General features: G+C 39.9%; 1 protein-coding gene across 17 annotated transcripts in view; it reads right to left on the reverse strand.

The window, feature by feature from the left end:
* The window catches only part of DOCK3 (dedicator of cytokinesis 3), a 514,642-nt gene that overhangs the window by 95,673 nt on the left and 397,965 nt on the right, over positions 1-21,004 (reverse strand). For all 17 annotated transcript variants that reach the window (XM_077858742.1, XM_077858737.1, XM_077858736.1 and 14 more), the window contains 2 exons: positions 12,382-12,470; positions 7,369-7,494 (listed from right to left, as the gene is read on the reverse strand). In XM_077858742.1, the coding sequence (XP_077714868.1) occupies positions 7,369-7,494; positions 12,382-12,470 (215 nt within the window). The remainder of the gene's footprint in view (positions 1-7,368; positions 7,495-12,381; positions 12,471-21,004) is intronic.

Genomic DNA, 21,004 nt, shown 5'->3' on the forward strand with positions numbered 1-21,004 from the left:
GAGCTAGATATTCCTACAGTTTTCATTCTTTTTAAATTTTCTAGAATGCCTTTAGTGGTATCTTGCTGAGCAAATTTATCAATAGAAGTAAACATACCCTCTGAGTTACAGACTGAAGCAGCTTGATTTCATCAGATTTTTTGCTGCTCTTTATTTGGAGAACAGACTTGCCTAAGACTGGGGCTATTCTCAGCAGAATGGATATTAGCCTGCTTTATGGGTTGCAATTTTGCAAATTATGGCCTCAATTTCAAGAACTGTGATAGTTAATGTTGCTGGGGCCTTCTTGTCAAAAACTCTCTGGGGGATCATTTAAATAGAGCTCTCCACTAATTCTCCTGGAACTAGGAGAAAACCTAAGAAGCGTCAATGTGAAAGCCCTCAAGATTTAATGACCCAGCCCTGCCTTATCAATAGCCTCCTAGGTTCCCTGATCTTCAGCTGTCCCTGTTACATGTTATATGTTCACAAAGCCTACCAGTGGAATCATGCATTTGGATTAAGGCACTGTCTCCAGGAGGCTCCTGTAAACTTTAGCATCAATTGCAAGGAAATATTATGAGAGGTTCGAGGACAGGCAAACTACAATGAGGATGGGAAAGAGAAGGCCTGAGCAGTGATTTGTGATATTAGTTTGCAGACCACTGGTTGGCTGGCTGTATTCTAACCACCTAGGGAGCTTATTAAAACTAGATTTCTAGCATCTACCCCTTGAGATTCCAGTTGGTCTTCGGTGGAGTTTGTGTACGTACATTAAACGAACTAACAACATCACCAGGTGATTCTGATGCTCTCCAGGGTTTAAAGCCAGGGGACCATAGTTTAATGCCATGGGGTTTGCTGGGAAGATGCTTATGAGATCTGACTGGGTGTGCGGGGCTAGGCAGCTCTTAGGCAGCACAGAGAAATGCTGAAAGCATTCTGGGAAGGGGAGGTTTCTCTGTACAGTGTGGGAGTCGGTATCATTGAGGGTGGCTCTGCCTCCCTTTATTATATGACCTCTGCTTCCTGAGGTTAGCCGAGTTTTTGTAATGGCATCAGCAACGCCTTGTATCTCTGAGTGCTTAGTGCTCAGCTGACATGCAACAGAGTTTCTTGAATGGAAAAATGATTGAATGAAGTTGTTCTAGTCAGAGGGCCTCAGAATATATTGTCTCTTCCTTTTCACAGTCTCCCAGAGTAGCCAATGCCAGCTGATGGTACAGCTGCATACCAGGAGACTAGAGACTTAAGAAGGGTAGGCAGAGATCGGCAGACTTTTTCTGTAAGAAGACAGGTAGTACATATTTTAGGTTCTGTGGTTCACATAGGTCTCTGTTACATGTCGCTTTCACAACCGTTTTAAAATGTGAAAAAACATTCTTAGCTGGCAGGTGGTACAAAAATAGGCTGCTGGCTGGATTTGGCCCAGGGACTATAATTTCCTGATACCTGGCTTGGGAGAGTTTACATGTCAAGAACAGTTTCACTACACTACAACTATACATCAGAAATCCAGATTCTTCTAAGTCTACACAAGCAGGTGCTAGGCAGGTGCAAGGTAATGAAACTAAGACCACTTTATTACACCAAGGATTGGTCTGAAACATTCTGGGGTCTTTATGGAGTGAGAGGTCTTAAAAGGAAACTGTTTTTCAGCTACCAAAAACCTTAGGGGGCTGGGAGCACTGTGACAGAGCTGCATCCAACAGTGATAGAGAACCGCATGCCTCAGTGGCCAGGCGGGATCCTCTGAAGACTGGCATCCTAGTATGACACTGAAGAAACTGAACTCACAATGTGTTTGCACTTCTCTTCTGAGAGCAGATTCTAGCAATTTCAGAACCTCTGAAGTCTGGCTCAGGCACCAGAGCATCTGTTAGGAAGAGAATCTCCTGCCAGACACTCCAGCTTTACCAGGAATTTTGGGGCCACACGGTTACAGCCTATCTGGAATTCTATCCCAGGAGAAATGATCCAGGACAGCCCACACAGGTTTGGGCATTCAGACTTGTTTGGATTATTATATTCATGCTCCTTCTGTATAAATTAGTCACACCACATTTTAGGAGGCTTTGGGTTCAAGGATACTAGTATTTATTACTGTATTACTTATACCTTGTCTACTTCTAGATAGGGTTATCAGGGATAGTGCTTTCTTTCCCTTAAGACCATGTGAAACTAGAACTAACCTACTCTTAGAAGACACAGCAGCCTGCTCAGGACGGCACCAATTTTATCTCTTGGCAGAATAGGAGTAAAGTCTCCTGACAGCATCATGGAAATATGGAGACATTAACAACCATTCAACTTAGACATATGACTGATGTTTTATTTTGTTGTAGTTCTTATTTTAAGGAAGAGACCTTCTCTCTCCAAAAAAAAACCTCTTCTTCAGAATATCCAGGAGGGATGGGTTCATTACTTTTAAACCATGTCTTCAGTGTCACACTTCTAGTGGTTTGTACTGTTATGAGGCCACGGATGTTCTCTGCTCTATCAGGAAGATAGGAATGGGCATAGTACAACATCATTATGTTGTTATTCCTTTCTTGGGTCAAGGATGTGATGATCTTTCAACCTGCTCTGGGACCAGATATGATCATTCCTAAACTATCCCTTACATATTGCCAAAACCTCATTTGACACCCAGACTTACCACAGTCCTATAAATCTACTTGTGGTAAATACTTTCGTCACTCCCTTTGAGGAGAGCTTTCTTTCAAAAGTCAGGTCTCTGTGTGTCTGCTTTTTGTGTGAGATGTGTCCAACAGAGCAGAAAAAAAGCTTTCTACCTTTGTGATTCTGTGTAGCTTGGTATAAGTATATCTCATTTTCTTTTCAGTGGAAGTGGCTGATGCATCTCCTAAAAATCTTTCTGTGTAGTTATACACCTAGGGCTTGTTAAGGTTTTTTTTCTTAATATTTTATTTATTTATTCATGAAAGACACACACAGAGAAAGAGAGGCAGAGACACAGGCAGAGGAAGAAGCAGGCTCCATGCAGGGAGCCCAATGTGGGATTCAATCCTGGGTCTCCAGGATCATACCCTGGGCTGTGGGCGGCGCTAAACCACTGAGCCACCTGGGCTGCCCTTATTAAGGTTTTTTAAACATTCCAATATGTTCTTAGTTTCCTCAAATCTCAATGAGCACCTAAAGTTATACATAGTATTCTAGGCTGGGCTGGTACCTTCTTTTGTTTTATGTTTTGTCAGTTACCCCAAAAAGTGAGGCTGATGAAGGATTAATAATGTACATGATACCCCACCCAATATTGCAACATTCCATGAGACAAATGAAGATGGAAACAAAGCAGGCAGAAGCAGACAGGGCACACAAAAGCAGGAACTTACACCCAACTATCTTCATCTCTGCACCAGAAAGAAAGGGGCGAGAATGAAGGGACAGCACAAAGAGAGACAAGAACAATTAAGACAGACAGGAAAAGAGAAAAAAAAAATCATCACTTGCAGGTCGGTGATGAAGCATGCACTTTTTATCAAGGGTCAAAGCAAAGGACAGAGTGTATTTCCGAGCACGAGGGCAAGAGTCAGAGGGTCCCTAGAAGGATGCCATGCCTGCAGAGCTGCCTTCTAAGGGCAAGTTTGGAGCAATGCAGAGAGGAGCACTACCTGTGCCAGGTCTGACTCAGGGAGGGACAAAGCCTCCCTAAGGCAGAGTCTCCCAAGGACATGGTTCTCAAAAGGGGTCCCAAACTAGCAGCACTACCATCACCTCAGAGCTTGTAAGGAATGCAAATTGTTGGGTCCCACTCCAATCCTACTGTATCAGAAACTCCTGGGGGTGGCCAGCAGGTTGTTTCTCCAAGCCCTGCAGGTGACTCAGATATGTACTAAGGATGGAGAACTACTTCTTTGGGGGAACACCTAGTCCTCAGCCAGAGCACATTACATCAAAGGGCAGGTTTCTTCTGACAAGATGGAAGACCATTTAACTCATATGAAACGTGGCCCATATTGCCCACAGTAAGTGAAAACCTTTAAAAATTCAAGACTTAGAAAGTAAGTTAAAATGTAATTCCCACAGGCCCCTGACAGAACTCTGTATTCCTACTGACTCCAGGAAACAGACTTAACAGGAAAGCTAAAAATTACAGAGGGATATATAGAAGGTGGTAGCCAGGCTCTGCTGGCCAGGCATGGTCTGCAAGGAAGAGGGGATAACCTCCTCCTGAGCAAAAACTTTTAAATCATTCTTTTCAGTTTACAGTCTCCTGGCCGGCAGTTTTCTTTAAAGTTTTATTTTGGCTACTTCACTGAGAACAATGTTAACTCCAACTGGTTCACAGGGAACACTTGTCCTGCTTTAGTAATTCCTGCCCATCTTCTTGAAAATAAATCTAGGAAGGGAGTTATTAAATGAGTTTGGAGAGAAGGAAGAAGTACCCACATGAATATGGTAACCAACCTATAAAAGGCTGTGAGGGCTTGGTTTCAAAATTAGGCTTAAATTCTCATATCTATTTGTTCTTCTATAATCTAGAATATCATCTGGTTGGTATGTCTTCTCTGAGACCTCCTAGAGCACTAGCAACAGCAATTCTGCCTCTTGTTCACCACCATGAGTCATGAGCAGAGTTGGACCTCAGCTGTGGCACAGAGTAGTACATCTGTGGTTCACAGTGGTCACGTGGTGTGTTACACACCCATGGAAAGCAAAGGGAGACCATCAAAGAGACCTTTTTCAAAATGATATGTTGGATACTGGGGTGGCTAGAGCCTGGTTGAAATCTGTAACTCAGAGATCTAAGCTCTGTCAGTATGCTTTCATAAAGTCCCATCTAGGCCATCCTGGCAAAAAAAAAAAAAAAAAAAAAAAAAAAAGACCTCCCCAAATAAGTGCCTGGAAATTTCTATCAAATTTTGGATAGTTTTAAAACAAGAATCACAGTTTATGAGTCATTCTAATTTTTCCATTTACTCTAATTTCTCAGACTTAAGTGTTGAAATGCTCACAGTTACTGACATAATTCATTGCCTTGTTCATTTCCCATATATATGTCCATGTATCAAGAAATTGCAACTTCTTGTAACTTGGTCTTACCAGCACTATATGGGCTGGGGGACTGCTGTAGCCAGTACAACATTCCCACAGGGGAAGGGTGGATCAGCTGCAGGAAGTCTCACCAAGGGACTTCAGAGCATATGGTTTCCTAAGAGAGTGGACTGTGATGTAAAACATTCCTGTACACTTCCTGCTGTTCCAGCAGAACCTGCAGGCCAGCCCTATCACTATGTCTGAGAATGGCAAGCTCACTCTGATGATATCTTGGAGTGCATTAAGAGGTCAGTCAGTTGTTAGCTCACAACTCTGGGAGTGGCCATCTGCAAAAAAGCTCTTTTCTCACGATGTGGAAGGGTAGAGGAGGAGACAGATTATGCACAAAGGACTGCTTCCTGCCTGTGAGGCAATCATTAACTTTCAGCTCTAGCACTTAGTACTCAAAGGCAGACAACCCAGGAAGCAGCATACTCACAGGCCTGGCCTGGACCTTTCAGGGTCGCCCAGTGTCTCAGCCCTGGGAGGGGAAATCATATGATGGTCCCTTAGCTGACTAGGGGAGAGAACGTAACTACCTTAGCTTTAGCTTGCCTCACCAGTGCCTAATACAGCTGATTCCTGGACAGGCCTAGCATACCCAGAGGTCCTTTATACACCTATTTATCATTGATGCAGAGAGATGTGTTTTGCTCCACAAAAAGATTTCTTTCCACAGATGAGAGTTAGACAACATAACTCTTGAAATTAAACTTTGTTAAAAATTTTTTTTTGACTGAATTTTGTTCCTTTTTAGTCTCTATTCACTTGGTTTTAATTCTCTGTGAAGACTAAAAGGAAAGAAATGTATAATCTTAGGCAAAAAAGCTCTTAAAAGATAGGAAGAACTTTAAGTATATCTCTTAGAATATATTTTACCACCTCATGAGCCTGGATAGCCAAGTTTTAAAAAAAAAATCACCAGATCAATTTTGGTAAGCATCTATTTTTTCTTCCAGACATTTTGCTAAGAAGCCAGGACTATGCCTGGGCTCTTCTTGTCCTGATAACCAGGGGTGAGAAATGGTGTCAGGACAGGATGGAAGAAGTACCCTATGAAGGATATTGATGGGAGCCTTTCCTAAGTATGAAGTCTCCCTAGCATTTAAAGATAAACATGGAATTGATTGAGTGGCCTAGGTTTCCCATTCAAAAGATTTTTCTGTGTGCACGAGCAGAAGATGAAGGCTGTTCATAGCAGCTTCCTCTGCATTCATAGTGTCTATGGAGAGGGGATGCAGGCAATAGAAAACAAGTCCAGGCACACTGTGGGAAGTTGGAAGGCAGTTGGAATCCATTACGGGGCCCTTCCCTGTGCTCAGGTCCTACTCCTCTTTGGGTATGTGCTGACAAATATTTCCAACAAGTGGATTTAGAATACCACGAAGAGCTCTAAATAGGTGATATATAGTAGAGTGGTGACAATCAGTTCAGTCTGGCCTGCCCTGGCTGTTTCAAACAGAAGCAAACAAGCTTTTATCAGATCATTAAAATTCAATGGAAAAGGTAGGTCCATAACTCCTGTAATCCTTCAGAAAAGCAGTTATTAGCCTGTTCTGATTTCCTTCTCTTTGTTACTTATCAGACTACCTGCCCTCCATCTGAGCCATGCCTCTATCCTTCCCTCAATCTCTAGGGCCCCCTTGGCTCTGATGGTCTGTTTCAATCCCCTTCTCTAGCTTTGCCTGCATCGACCTGACTAGGAAACATGAACCTGGGACTGACTTTCAAGAACCACACTTGACAGTTGATGCATTCCCACTTTCTGCTCTGGCTCTCCACTGGGCATTAAATGAGAAGAGTGAGCCAATTCCTGAGAAACTGGCTAGGTAGTACTATTCCTAATGCCTAACATACCATTTGCCTGATTTCTTTTCTGATACATTAAAATGTATCTGCTTTTTCTACATGAATTGGATTCATCAATTCTACAGGCACATATTTTGGAGTATTCTTCCCATTAAGGAGGAAGGTCTTGTGAGCCAATTCTTTTCTAAGAAATGTAATGGAAGAGAAGAGTGTATAAGACATCCCCACGAAGAGTTCCATGTTGGTTCCTAGCATCCAGTCTCTACAGGAGACAACAAAGCCCATCTGCTGGATTGTCATGTTGCATAGGTGAATATGATGTGGGGGCTTTTGGAAAAGAACAGATGCCAACAGAGAAACCCTTGACTACAGATTGTAGTCAGCAACTTGACTTGGAATTCAGCAGCTTTTAATGGCTGCAGGGCTTCTCCACAGCATAGTTCACCATCTGCTCATGAGAACACCAGACCTCATCCTTCTAACCCCTCTTCCAACCTAGCCCCAAGAAGTACTGCCTACCTGGCATGATGACATCAGGAAATCCCAATTTTCTTGTTATTGCCAATCCCCTATTAAATATCATGGGGTTTTCTCTCCTAATCTGTTCCATGTCTCCACGAAGAAGCTGTAGAGAAATAATAAGACCTGCAAAAACAAAAGCATTTTCTTATTCAGAATACATTTCCACCCTGTATTCTGGTACTAGAAAACACAGTAAAGAGTCACATTTTTTTTTTCTGGAGGAAAATATGCAAAGTTCAGCACTTGAGAAAAATTTTGATGCAGAAAGTATATGTTATTCTAAAGAAACATTCTAGAAAGCTAAAGGATCTTTTTTATTGTTTCAATTTTTATTTTAATTCTAGTTAACATATAGAATATAATACTGGTTTCAGGGGTAGAATTTAGTGATTCATCACTTACATGTAACATCCACTGCTCAACACAACATACATGTCCTCCTTAATATCCATCACCCATATAGCCCACTCCCGCCCACCTCCCCTCCAGCAACCCTCAGTTTGTTCCCTATAGTTAAGAGTCTCTAGGGGGTGCCTGCATGGCTTAGTTGGTTAAGCATCCAACTCTTGATCTCAGCTCAGGTCTTGATCTCAGGGTTTAAGCCCCTGTTGAACTCCGTGCTATGCATGGAACCTACTTAAAGAAAAAATAGAGTCTCTTGTGGTTTAATTCCCTCTTTTCCCCCCATGTTCATATATTTTGTTTCTTAAATTCTATATATGAATGAAATCATGTTGTCTTTCTCTGACTTATTTTGCTTAGTATAATACGCTCTAGCTCCAACCACATCGTTGCAAATAGCAAGATTTCCAGTGTGTGTGTGTGTGTGTGTGTGTTTGTCTGTACAACATCTTAATCCATTCATCAGTTGATGGAGATATGGGCTCTTTCCATAATTTGACTATTGTTGATAATGCTACTATAAAACTATAAACATTATGCATCAGGGTGCATGTATCCCTTCAAATCAGTATTTTTGTATTCTTTGGGTAAATATCTAGTAGTGCAAATTGCTGGGTCATGGGATAGGTAGTTCAATTTTTAGCTTTTTGAGGAACCTCCATATTGTTTTCCAGAGTGGCTACAGCGGTTTGCATTCCCACCAAGAGTGCAAGAGGGTTCCCCTTTCTCTACATCCTTGCCAACATCTGTTGTTTCCTGTGCTGTTAATTTTAGCCATCCTGACAGGTGTGAGGTGGTATCTCATTGTAGTTTTGATTTATATTTCCCTGATGATGAGTGTTGTTGAGTATCTTTTCACATATCTGTTGGCCATCTGGATGTCTTCTTTGGAAAAATGTCTATTCATGTATTCTGCTCATTTCTTTTTTCTTTTTAAAGATTTTATTTATTTATTAATGAGAGACAGAGAGAGAGAGAGAGACAGGTAGAGGGAGAAGCAGGCTCCATGCAGGGAGCCTGATGTGGGACTTGATCCAGGGTCTCCAGGATCACACCCTGGACTGAAGGTGGTGCTAAACCACTGAGCCACCTGGGCTGCCCATATTCTGCTCATTTCTTAACTGGTTTACTTATTTTTGGGGTGTTGATTATGATGAATTCCATATAGATTCTGGATACTAACCCTTTATCAGATATGTTGTTTGCAGATATCTTCTCCCATTCTGTAGGTTGCCTTTTATTTTGTTGACTGTTTCCTTCACTGTGCAGAAGCTTTTCATGTTGATCAAGTCCTTATAGTTCACTTTTGCTTTTGTTTCCCTTGCCTCCAGAGACATGTCTAGTAAGAAGTTGCTGAGGCCGAGGTCAAAGATGTTGCTGTCTGTATTCTCCTCTAGGATTTTGGTGGTTTCCTGTCTTATATTTAGGCCTTTCGTCCATTTTGAATTTGTTTTTGTGTGCCTCCCTGCACTCTGCAGGTGTCTTTTTCACTAGAGCAAGTATGACTGAGAACCAGAGCAGCAGTGGGTCCCTCTCCCATAAGACCAGCACAAATCCCCTGCACACACCAGGTCTATGGATCATAGAGTACTGCAAAGCTTCCACTTTAGTAGAAATAGGACCATTTCATCTTACATTAAAGATTGTCCCATAAGAAAGTAATTGCACGAACTGACATTTGTTTGGAATATTGGAGAGTCAGCAACCTGGTCCCTGTACTCTCCCCAACCCCATCCCTGTGGAAGAGCTGGATGAGGATTAATAATATAAATTAACCCCACCCCAAGACATGTAAATAAAGCTGTATAACAGTCATTTAAAATACACAGAAAATCTAATGTGTCAACTGTTTTATTTGTCTTCACTTGTTTTTAATGACCTTCGCGTTACTAGAATTACTAAAAATTAGGTCTGTGGCTACGTGTCTAAGAGGCCAACCTAAGGGAGTTAGTGCTGAATGATATACTTTTAGTCTCAGCATTTAAAACTAATATAGCAATTCCTTCTGCATTTTTGTATGATTTGAGTGGAACAGAAAGCACTACTGATTTCTGAAACAGAATTGCCAAGGCAATGACCTGTCCTTGATGTTTAACAAAGATGAGTGACAGTTTATAGCAAAGTAAAATTTCAATGATGATATATCTTTAATTAGGAGACTAATAAAGACCTGAACTATTACTTGAGTAATCTATAAAATTTTCTGACACGAAGACTCCAGAGTCTTCCTGCACTGGAAACCTCATGCTCAGAAGCTTGGCAACAGAGTGGAAAGCCAGTGACCTGGAGTTTGGAAACCTGGGTTCCCTGAGTCAGCCACGAAGTCATTTCATGGAACTTCAGTTCCCTCTTTTATTTAATGAAGGAGTTGAAACAAGTAATTTCCAAGATCTCAACCAGCTTCTAAGTCAAGCCTTGCCTAGAAGATGTCAGATATATACTTCAAAGAGGAGCAGCCTATTTCTCTTCCTGGCTATTCTATAAGTGCATGGAGACCTTCTCTAACTGGGCTATCCTCACTGAGGCTCTCTGATGTCTGGGAAGCCTTTGTAACACTGTGAAAAATGGCCAGTGTTTGTGAGTTCTGGACAAAAACCACAGACACTGAAGATCGTACCATCCCTGCTCACTCTGGGGAGTGAGACACAATTCAACATCTTGACCTGGGGAGGTGATGGTGGAAACTAATTTTTCAGTTGTTTAAAAAAACGTAATATTACTACCATCTTTCTTTTAAAATGTTCTCCATATTTTAATCATACAAGAACTTGTAGCCAAGGGCAGCTCTTTACAAATCAAGTAAGTAAATAAAGCAAAGAACACCATAAATATAAGTGAATGGTAGTCTTCCAAAGTACCAGTAACTTTCTTATATTTTAAAAACAAGATTTTATTTGCTTCTTGCTTTAGCTTTGTTTTAGAAATATGGGCTCCCCTCTCCTGTAAGCACACTGCATGGAGCTCCTTGGCATCCAGGTACATACATAGGAAAAAACAGTCCCTTAAAAATAATGAGAGAGACCCTGAGGCTTTCCGTGCTAGAGTTTTAGAGAAACCAAGTACTCCCAGCAAAGGTCTCAAACTTCGCAGCCTCTGGTGTGGAGCTGCTCTGAGGACCCTCACAGTTAAATATCTGCTGACCCTGATAAAGAAAAAATTAAGTTCTTTTTTTTTTAAATTTCAAATTAGTTAACATACAGCACTGATTTCAGGAGCAGAATCCAGTGATTCATCACCCACATATCACACCCAGTGCTCATCCTAACAAGTGCCTTCCTTAATGCCCATCACCCAGTTAGCCTACCACCCCACCCACGACCCCTCCACAGCAACCCTCAGTTTGTTCTCTATATTTAAGGGTCTCTTATGGTTTGCCTCCCTCTCTGTTTTTATCTTATTTTATTTTCCTTCCCGCCCTCTATGTTCATCTATTTTGTTTCTTAAATTCCATATATGAGTGAAATCATATGGTACTTGTCTTTCTCTGATTTATTTTGCTTAGAATAATGCACTCTAGATCCATCCATGTGGTTGCAAATGGCAAGATTTCATTTTTTTGATCACCGTGTAATATTCCATTGTATATGTGGACCACATTTTCTTCATCCATTCATCAATGGACATTTGGGCTCTTTGCATAATTTGGCTATTGTTGATAATGCTGCTATGAACAAGGGTGCATGTGTCCCTTTGAAGCATCATTTTTACCCTTTAGGTTAATACTCGGTAGTGAAAACTTAGTTCTTAATAACTTTGGAGACTGCCATGCCTTGCAGTGGCTTTGCACTTTCTGTGCAAAAAAAAGGCCCACTTCCTGTTTACAACAAGGCTATGGAAGTTAAAAAACAAAGAAAATTATGTAAAAGATTATGAGATAACTGAGAGATTAAAACTACTAGAAGAAACATGGTTCTGCATACATTTGATAGCTATCTTCAAGTGTGCATAAAAGCTCAGAGGCTTTTAAATAGTGCTTCTAATTTAATCAAGCAATTAATGTTTAATTTAGATAGTACAATCTTTCTAATGTGTGGAATTGCACCAAGATTTAGATAGGAATCAAGCAGTTTTAAAAGAAATGGAGGGAAAAGGAAAAGAAGTTGAGCTAAGATAAAAGCTGTTATAAAATAAAGATTGTTTATTCCAGTTCCGAATGATATTGGCACACTAATCACTGATTCTCATTAGTGTCAGGCTTTCTTGGTGATGCTAACACTGAACAGGAATAGAAAAGGTGATTATTAATATCTGTCTTTTATTTTTGGCTGGGGTGTGTATTATTTGCTCAGGAAAACACGGACTTCACAATGTGACAAACCCTGCAACACTTTTGTTCCCTCTGGATTTAAATTGGAACTCAAGTTACCTATCAAAGCACATGGAATCCAATATAGAAAGAACAGAAAAATGTATTTTGGTTGGAAGTAATTAGGAGAGGTCTCAAATTATCACAAAAGAAATAGTAGAAAGTGATTGCGGAGGAGAATAAATGTCTGTAGGGAATTGAACTTTACATATGGCAACAGATCAAGCACAAATTCACTGAGGTCTGTATGATTAGCAACAGCAAATGCAAAGCAAAGTTTTCTAGCCAGAGAAGTATGTTACCATGGCTGGCGCTGGGGGCAGAATACTTGGCGCTGGACTTGCGGATGATATTCTCATGGATCTGGGACCACTCACTCTCATTGTTGCACCTGCAACAGAAGGACAGGCATTATGGCTCTTATGGCTTTTTCAACATCTGGTCTGATGTTCCAACTGAAATGCTAACTTTGAAGGGAAATTTCAAACTCACTTTCCTATGTTTTACTAAAGGCCTGTTTTCCATTTAGGCCCATAGAAGATTCACACTTGGGGGAAGTGCTGAAATTCTAAAATGAATCTCAACAAATATTTTAAGTGGCAAAATATCCTATTCTCTGAAGCAGCAGTCTCCCACATGACAAGTTTTTCTCTTCCAGTCCCTTATACACACACACACACACACACACACACACACACACACGGTTCCAGAGGCAAGTTCCTGAGAGGGAAAATACTAGTTCCTTAAAAAAAAAAAAATACTACTGTTCAGACACTGCCGTGCCTTGAGCATTGGTTTTGTACGATCATTCAGTAGTCATTATACTGGCCCCAGAGGAAAATCCTGCTAATAAGCTCCGGGCAGTGTAGATATTTGCTTGGGGCTGTTTTAGCCAAACCAAGAGAGGAAGAAAAGTTTAGGAGAGCAGTGAGTTTGATCCACAGTGAAATCCTCTGTAGTCAAGGAGAAGGAGGGCTTAGCAGAGAAGGCTGAATGTCTGAACATATAAAGTCCTTTCCTAGGGGCTTCAGGATTGGGACAAAAGAGAGAACAGAGGAACAGCACTGCACCTCTGTTAATTTCTGACATTTCAGAGTCTTCCTGCAACCACACAAGTACTTGTTAAAGTTTAGAAACAGAGACTAGGAATTCCTCATCTTAATGCAGACACCACAATGAAACAACTGAAATGAGACTAGGGTCATCTGTTGAAAATTCCATGTGACATCAAGAGTCCCCATAGCCTTAGCTCCACCCCTCTCCCTGTTGCATAGGAAGGTATGGATCCATACCTTCTGATCCTAAAATGGAAGACCAGGACAAAGAAAAGCTCACAGGATCTTTTCATGGTTACTCAGAAGGGTGCAGTCCAGTACAGCCACTTCAAACAGGAAACTCAGTAAGAGTCTTATCATGAGAAATGATTATGATTTTTTATTTTCTCAGTCTGACTTGGTAAAATGCCCTCTAGGTCCATCTGTGTTGTCAAAAATGGCAAGATCTCATCTTTAATTTTTTTTAATTTAAATTCAATTTAGTCAACATATATGTATTATTACTTTCAGGAATAGAATTTAGTGATTTATCACATAGAACACCCAATGCTCATTATATCAAGTGCTCTCCTTAATGCCCGTCACCCAGTTACCCCATCTCCCCACGCACATTCCCCTCCAGCAACCCTCAGTTTGTTTCTTATAGCTAAGAGTCTCTTATGGTTTGTCTCTCTTTGTTTTTATCTTATTTTAGTTTCCTTCCCTTCCCCTACATTCATTTGGTTTCTTAAATTCCACATGAGTGAGATCATATGCTATTTGTCTTTCTCTACCTTATTTCACTTTGCATAATACCTTCTAGTTCCATCTGCATCCCAGCTAATGACATGATTTCATTCTTTTTGATGGCTGAGTAATATTCCAGTGTGTGTGTATGTGTGTGTGGGTGTGGTGTGTTAAATACATCTTCTCTATCCATCCATCTGTTGATGGACATCTGGGCTCTTTCCATATTTTGACTATTGTGGACATTGCTGCCATAAATGTTGGGGTGCATGTGCCCCTTTGAATCTTTTTTTTTAAAGATTCCACAATATTCCTGTGTGTGTGTGTGTGTATGTGTGTGTATACCACATCTTCTTTATCTACTTGTATATCAATAGACACTTGGGTTGCTTCCATATCTTGGCTATTATAAATAATGCTGCAATAAACATAGGGGTGTATATATTTTTTTGATTAGTGTTTTTGTTTTCCTTAGGTAAATACCCAGTAGTGGAATTACTGGATCATAAGTATTTCTGTTTTTGTGGTGAGCATAGCATAAGGTATAGAGAAGATGAACTGCTATGTTGCACACCTGAAACTAATGTAATGTTGTGTATCAACCATATTCAGATAATAATAAAAAAGAAATCAAAGAGTAAGGAACTGAAAAAATAGTATAGACTTAACAGAAAAAAAAGTCATATCATGTGCCATCCAAGAGTGTGAAGATTAACTACATAAAAGGGTTTATAATAAAGAAGCCATTCAGAGATAAAGGAAATTATTCATTTTGTTGACTTTTGTTAATTTTGTTACTCAATCAGTGACTCTTTAGAGTTTTTAGTCAGTAAAAAGTTTCATTTACTCAGAGATGCTGCAAAAATTATCAAAGATGAAGTTCTCATAGTCCAGAGCTGAAAGGATAATTTCTACTTACAGAATTCCTTCCAAACAAAGGAAGGGGGAGAGTGTTCTTTAAGATGAGCACTTGTGATTTAGCAACTCAGTTGGAAATCAAAAGTGAGAGGTGCTGGCAACAGCACATCTAGCCCTTCCTGTCTGACATGCACACTGTCTCATCTCTTCCAAACAGTCGGTACATCAGAGAAGTGCCCAGCTGGTGAGGTTTCAAAGACGTGTCTTTCTGTCAGTTTTTTTTTTTTTTTTTGTCACTTTCTAGGTTTACAAGATCAGTAGTTACTTTCTTTAACAGAAATCTGACTACAGTTTGTCATAAATAACATACTCCCCCTCTCACTTCAAAAGAAGAGTCTTGAAAATTAATTCCCTCCCTCCAATAGATGGTGTAATTTCAGCATTTCTCCTGTAAAATACTAATTTTTTTTTGCAATATAGTGGAGACAGTGCTTTGTCAACCACGTTCACAGTGACAATGTGTATTAATTCATTCATCTCTCCTCTTCATGGCCTTGGTTCAGCCATTATCATCTCTTTTCTGGACCTGTGTAGTCACCTCTAACTGATCTTTCAAATATCTCCTTTTCCTGAATGCCAAGGAGCTGCTCAGATCATCTGAAAATAAGTGGACGTGGTGTCATCAGCATATTTTAACCAATCACTAGGATATTTTGTAAGGACAAATTATAAATGTAAGCATTTATTAAATAATCAAATGAGTTGTGATTATAATGAAGCATGATTATGTTATATCCAATCAAATTAATACTTAGAGCATGATTACTGATGTTGCCAGTTTGTCCTCAATCATAAGACACATGAGAGACTATGATCTAAAAGAGGTCTGTATGCCTCTGTAGCAGTCTGTTTCCTCACAGAGGAGATAAGCAGCACAGCACTTCAACTACTACATGTCCAGGGATTTTACTCAAGGAATAGGACAGAGAGGTGAGAGGTTTTTGGTTTTTCTACATGGGATTCACAAGTGCTCAGAGGCACCGGAGAAGGAGTGTAGGTTCTTCTCAACAGAATTCAGAGTACTCTTCTCATTCACTCGTGTACCAAAGCACAAGCTAGCATTTGCCTCTTCCCTACAATGTCTATAACTTCTTAATTTCTGTGTTTCTGATGGTTATTCACCCAACTTTCTTCTCCTCTTTCTCCAGGGTAAGCAACACAAAAAAATGTTTAAGACATTTTAAAGGATTTTAAGACCTTTAAGTTTGCATTTTAGTTTTTATTTTTTTAAGTTTGCATTTTAGAAGGAGGTCTACTATATAGATAGGCAATGGTTGGGGTATATTCCCATATTTTATTTCACCTTAAGTGAATTAATCTCATAATCCGGTAAGATAGGTATTATCATGTTCATTTTACTGAAAAGAGTGAAGTGGAGCTGGAGTCTAAACACAGATCTACCTGGTCCCCAAAGCAAGACTGGTAGGCAGGGTTGGGGTTGGGGGCAAAGAGAAAAAGGCTGAAGACTATAACTCTGAAACCTTACTTCTGCACCAGGCTTCAGGGCACTGTGTCTTTGAAATCAGTCAGCATTCTCATTTTGTCTCTACCTAACTACAACTATTTGGTCGTGACTATGGTTGACAATTGAATTTAGTGCAAATATTCCAATTAAAATTCTTTCTCTTTGGGTATTATTTTGGCCTTTATTTGGTTGAAAGTCCTAGTAAGCTAGAAAATAAGCAACAACCTACAAATTTAAAACACTACCGATGCTGACCATTGTTTCATGTAGTCCTTATTCCTTATTAAAATGCAAAAAGGGGCAGAAGTATCCAGAGGATGAAGAAAAACAGCACATATTTCTATAAAAATGGGCTAATTGAACAGAATCTCCAGGACCAAGCTGACACAAATACACCAATTTTATACATTCTTGATATGCTCTCATAGGCCATGAAATTGCATTTTATTTATGAAAAATTTAAACTGTTTTACAACCTATATATGTTTATTTTGGCACAGAGTATTAAAAAAAGACAAATAGTGCGTGCACATACATACACACTTTAACAGGAATACTTTTACTCCTTCTTTTTCCAGGTGGTAGAAGGGCTTCCATAAGTAATATTTCTGCCCCATTTAGTCACTTTCCTGGGAGAAAGAGAGACCTCTTTGGCCAGAGCTTCTAGAAGAAGGACCTGGGCACAAACATCTCAGTTCTGCCTCTTCCCTCTTTTGGGACCAACCTGTTTGCAGAGAACACACAATCCCTTCTGCACCACCAGGTTCCATGTTGATGATGACTTTAATAGTCTTTCTGACTCAGGGTTCATGTTAATCACAAGTTGTGGTGGGTTGAATGGTGGTCCCTAAAAAGATATATCCATATCCTAATCTCTGGAACCTGCAAATGTTACCTTATTTGGAAAAAAGGGTCCTTGCAGATGTAATTAACTTAAGGATCTTGAGATCAGAAAATAATCCTGGATAATCTGGGTGAGTCCAATTTCAATGACAAATGTCCTTAGAGAGTGGCAGAGGAAGATTTAGGACATGGGAGAGAAGAAAATGCAGATAGGAGAGGAGGAGGCAATGTGACCACAGAAGCAGAAATTAGAGTGATGAAGCCCCAAGTCAAGGCATGCTGACAGCCCCCAGAAGATGCAAAGAACGGATTTGCCCCTAGAGTCTCCAGAAGGAGTGCAGTCCTGCTGGCATCTTGATTTCAGACTTCTGGCCTCCAGATTGTGAGAATAAATTTCTATGTTATAAATCACCATGTGTAGTAATTTGTTATAGTAGCCATAGGAAACAAATACAAAAGTCCATGGGCTCATAGATCTAAACCATGATTTCAAATAAGTTTTCTTGCTAATCAAAGTGACATGTTTATATATACTATTTATACATATTTACACAATACATATGTACATACACACATTATAAAATTCCATCTATGCTATTCTATATTATATACCCATTTTTATCTATACCTGCTTATTAACATTGTGCTCTTAGAACCTATCTACTGATATCTTTTAACCCCCTCAAACTGCAACAAACAGCATTTTATTCTGAGTTTACTAAGCTGAAATTGTTAAGTAATTGGGAATGAAGATTGACCTTTGTCAAGTATCTTTTTTGATATCAGGATGAGTATACATACGTCTTTTCCCTTTTGGATGACTAATATGATGCATTATATGCTAATTGCACTGTGATCAGAGAGTGTGGCTTGTGCCTTATGTAATTTATGGAAATTTTTTCTATGAATAATTTTAAAAAATATTTTATTTATTTATTCATGAGAGATACAGAGAGAGGCAGAGACACAGGCAGAGACATAGGCAGAGGGAGAAGCAGGCTCCATGCAGGGAGCCTGATGTGGGACTCGATCCTGGGACTCCATGATCATGTCCTGGGCTGAAGACAGGCACTAAACTGCTGAGCCACCCAGGGATCCTCAACTATGAATAATTTTTTATAAATGTTCCATGGACACTGGAAAAGATATATTCCATTTATTGGATAAAAGATTTGTCTAGAGGTGGGAAGACCACATGGCCTGGCGAGCTGGGATACTCCATTTATGCCTGCTGTGCTGGCAACAGCAGCATTCCTTTTGACTATCAGAATGTCCTGATTTAGATGATAAATTATGCTCACCCTATTTGGAGGTAGGAGGACAAGAGGTTAAGAGCCTCTTAACCAGGCTGCTCAGGCACATGCCTCACCACTCTGTGCCCTGTTACCTATCTGTAAAAGTAGGGTAACAACAGCCCATGGTGAGCATTCAAAGATGCTGTTATTACCTGTCACATCAACCTTATTCAGATTCTCTCTTAAGTCAGAGTTAATTACTTGATTTAAGTATTTATTTCCATCCTTCATTTTTGCCTTTCTGTATGTCAAGAGGCATGTTAAAAGTCTCTTGCTTTTATTGTGCTTTTATCCTCTCTTTGTATTTCTAATAAATTGACTATAACAAATTTGAGTTTTATGCATAAGGGTCATGACAATTAGATCTTCACTATAAATTATACCATATATCATATAAAATGATATGAGCATATAAAATGCTCTTTATATCCCTGTGAAGGAATAAAAGGGCATTCTGGAACTCTGGCAAGCTGGAGGCAGAGACGTTGGCAAGAACACCTGGGCTTGGGCAGCCCGGGTGGCTCAGCGGTTTAGCGCTACCTTTGGCCCAGGGCGTGGTCCTGGAATCCCAGGATCGAGTCCACGTTGCGCTCTCTGCATGGAGCCTGCTTCTCCCTCTGCCTGTGTCTCTGCCTCTCTCTCTCTCTCTCTCTCTGTGTCTCTCATGAATAAATAAATAAATAAAATCTTAAAAAAAAAAATAACATCTGGGCTCTTGGGCTGCTTTCTCTCACCAGTTAAGAAAGATGAATTTGGTCAACTTCTTCTTTAAACTAGAGTACGTGGACTGTTGAGCAAATTTTATGTGACTACCATAGGTAATGAAGATATTATACATTGAATTATATATTGTAGTTCAGATGTAAAAGTGGAGCTTACCTATAACCAAGAGTCATTAGTAAAACAAAACAAAACAAATCCTAGGAAACTCCTTTTTAGATGGCACGTAGTATGCCCATGATTTGGGTATATCTCATTGCCTGAGCCACTGGTCCATCTGTTTATTTACCATCTTTTTCTGTTTGACTCACTAGTTCATATGGATTTCTTTTTTTGGTCTCTTATATTACCTTATTCCTTTTTTTTCCTTCAATTTTGTAGATGAAGAAACTGAAGTTCAGAGAATTAGGGTGATTTTCCCAAAACTCACAGCTTCTGTCTACCAATCACCTCATCTATCTAATCTATTCATCTATCTAATAGATGAAAGCATTATCTTTTTTAAAAAAACACACACAAAAAAAAACCCAAAATGGAATCACACATACCACTGACTACTTTTAAATCAGCTAACAGGGACAGGGACGCCTGGGTGGCTCAGTGGTTGAGAATCTGCCTTCGGCTCAGCCTGCTTCTCCCTCTGCCTATGTCTCTGCCTCTCTCTCTCTCTGTCTCTCATGAATAAATAAATAAAATCTTTTTAAAAATCAGCTAACAAAGTTGTTATATCAAGGCAGATCTGTGTTTGTCTACTCTTAGAACCATCATTCTTTCAATGTGACTTTCCTGCAGGAACAGCACAACAGAAAAGGAAGGGAGAAGACAGATGTGTTTTCCAAGCCTGTGGCAGAGAATATTTGAGACCTCAGTGTGCCAACACTTCTATGTTAGAGTCGTGAGCCTCCTCGCCTCTACATGAACAGGACTCATCCTGAGCTGACTTTCTTTACTCTGGCTCATTATTTAGTGAGTTCTGTTTTGCACTAGCACTAACACACAAACAAATCTAACTAGGCTGTGAGGCTAGAGATGGTGGGCACTGCAAATCAAAACAGAGTAGTTCCATGGGCACGGACCTACTGGATTTAGATCTTCTTTGTAATGGCCCGAGCAGACATTTGGCACAGGTCCTCACACACTAATAATACAGCATATAATAGTCCTGGGTGGATGATGATCCATGGAAAATTGTAAAGGAATGATCCATGGAAAATTGGGAAGGCCTGGGCTAGGAGAGGGAGAAATATGAGTCATTTACTTCCTTAAATGATTTGTAAGTGAGGAGCAGCATTTTCATCCAACATTGTTTTATATATATAAAGACTTGAGCCTTCTTTTCTCTGTACGAAAATGAGGATGGCCCAATGGCCCTTCACTCCTTTTAAGAATGGGCCTCCATTTAAGAATACCTCTTATACAAGTACCCTCAACTCAAGGCAGTTTCATGGATAAGGTGGCTATGAAACAAAGACCCCAAAGTGTTCAGAGGAAATGCATGTCTATCTCACAAAAGGAGAGAGTCCCTTCCAGTCATCACAAAAGAGAACAGATTGCCATCTTATATTTATTTCCATTCTCACAAATCCTCTCACGTTATGGGGCGTTCTCCCCTGTATCCTTTTTTTTTTTGGATGCCACAGCTATTTTGGGTAAGTTACATAGCCTGAAATTATCTGAATCAATGCAAGTTTTAGATGCTTATATAACTTATCTGACAGAATTGGTTAGAGACTTTTTTAAAAGAGCAAAACCACATAGATTTAGTAATTATCCTTGGTATGACCTCCAAACTGAATAGCTGGATGTTACTGTAAAGCTCACCTTAAAAGCAGCATAGTAAGCAACTCTATCATTAAGGTCACATACCTGGGTCTATAGGACAAATAAAGACACAGAAACAGCA

The sequence above is a fragment of the Canis aureus genome, chromosome 19, assembly GCF_053574225.1.
Source record: "Canis aureus isolate CA01 chromosome 19, VMU_Caureus_v.1.0, whole genome shotgun sequence".
Lineage (NCBI taxonomy): Eukaryota > Metazoa > Chordata > Mammalia > Carnivora > Canidae > Canis > Canis aureus.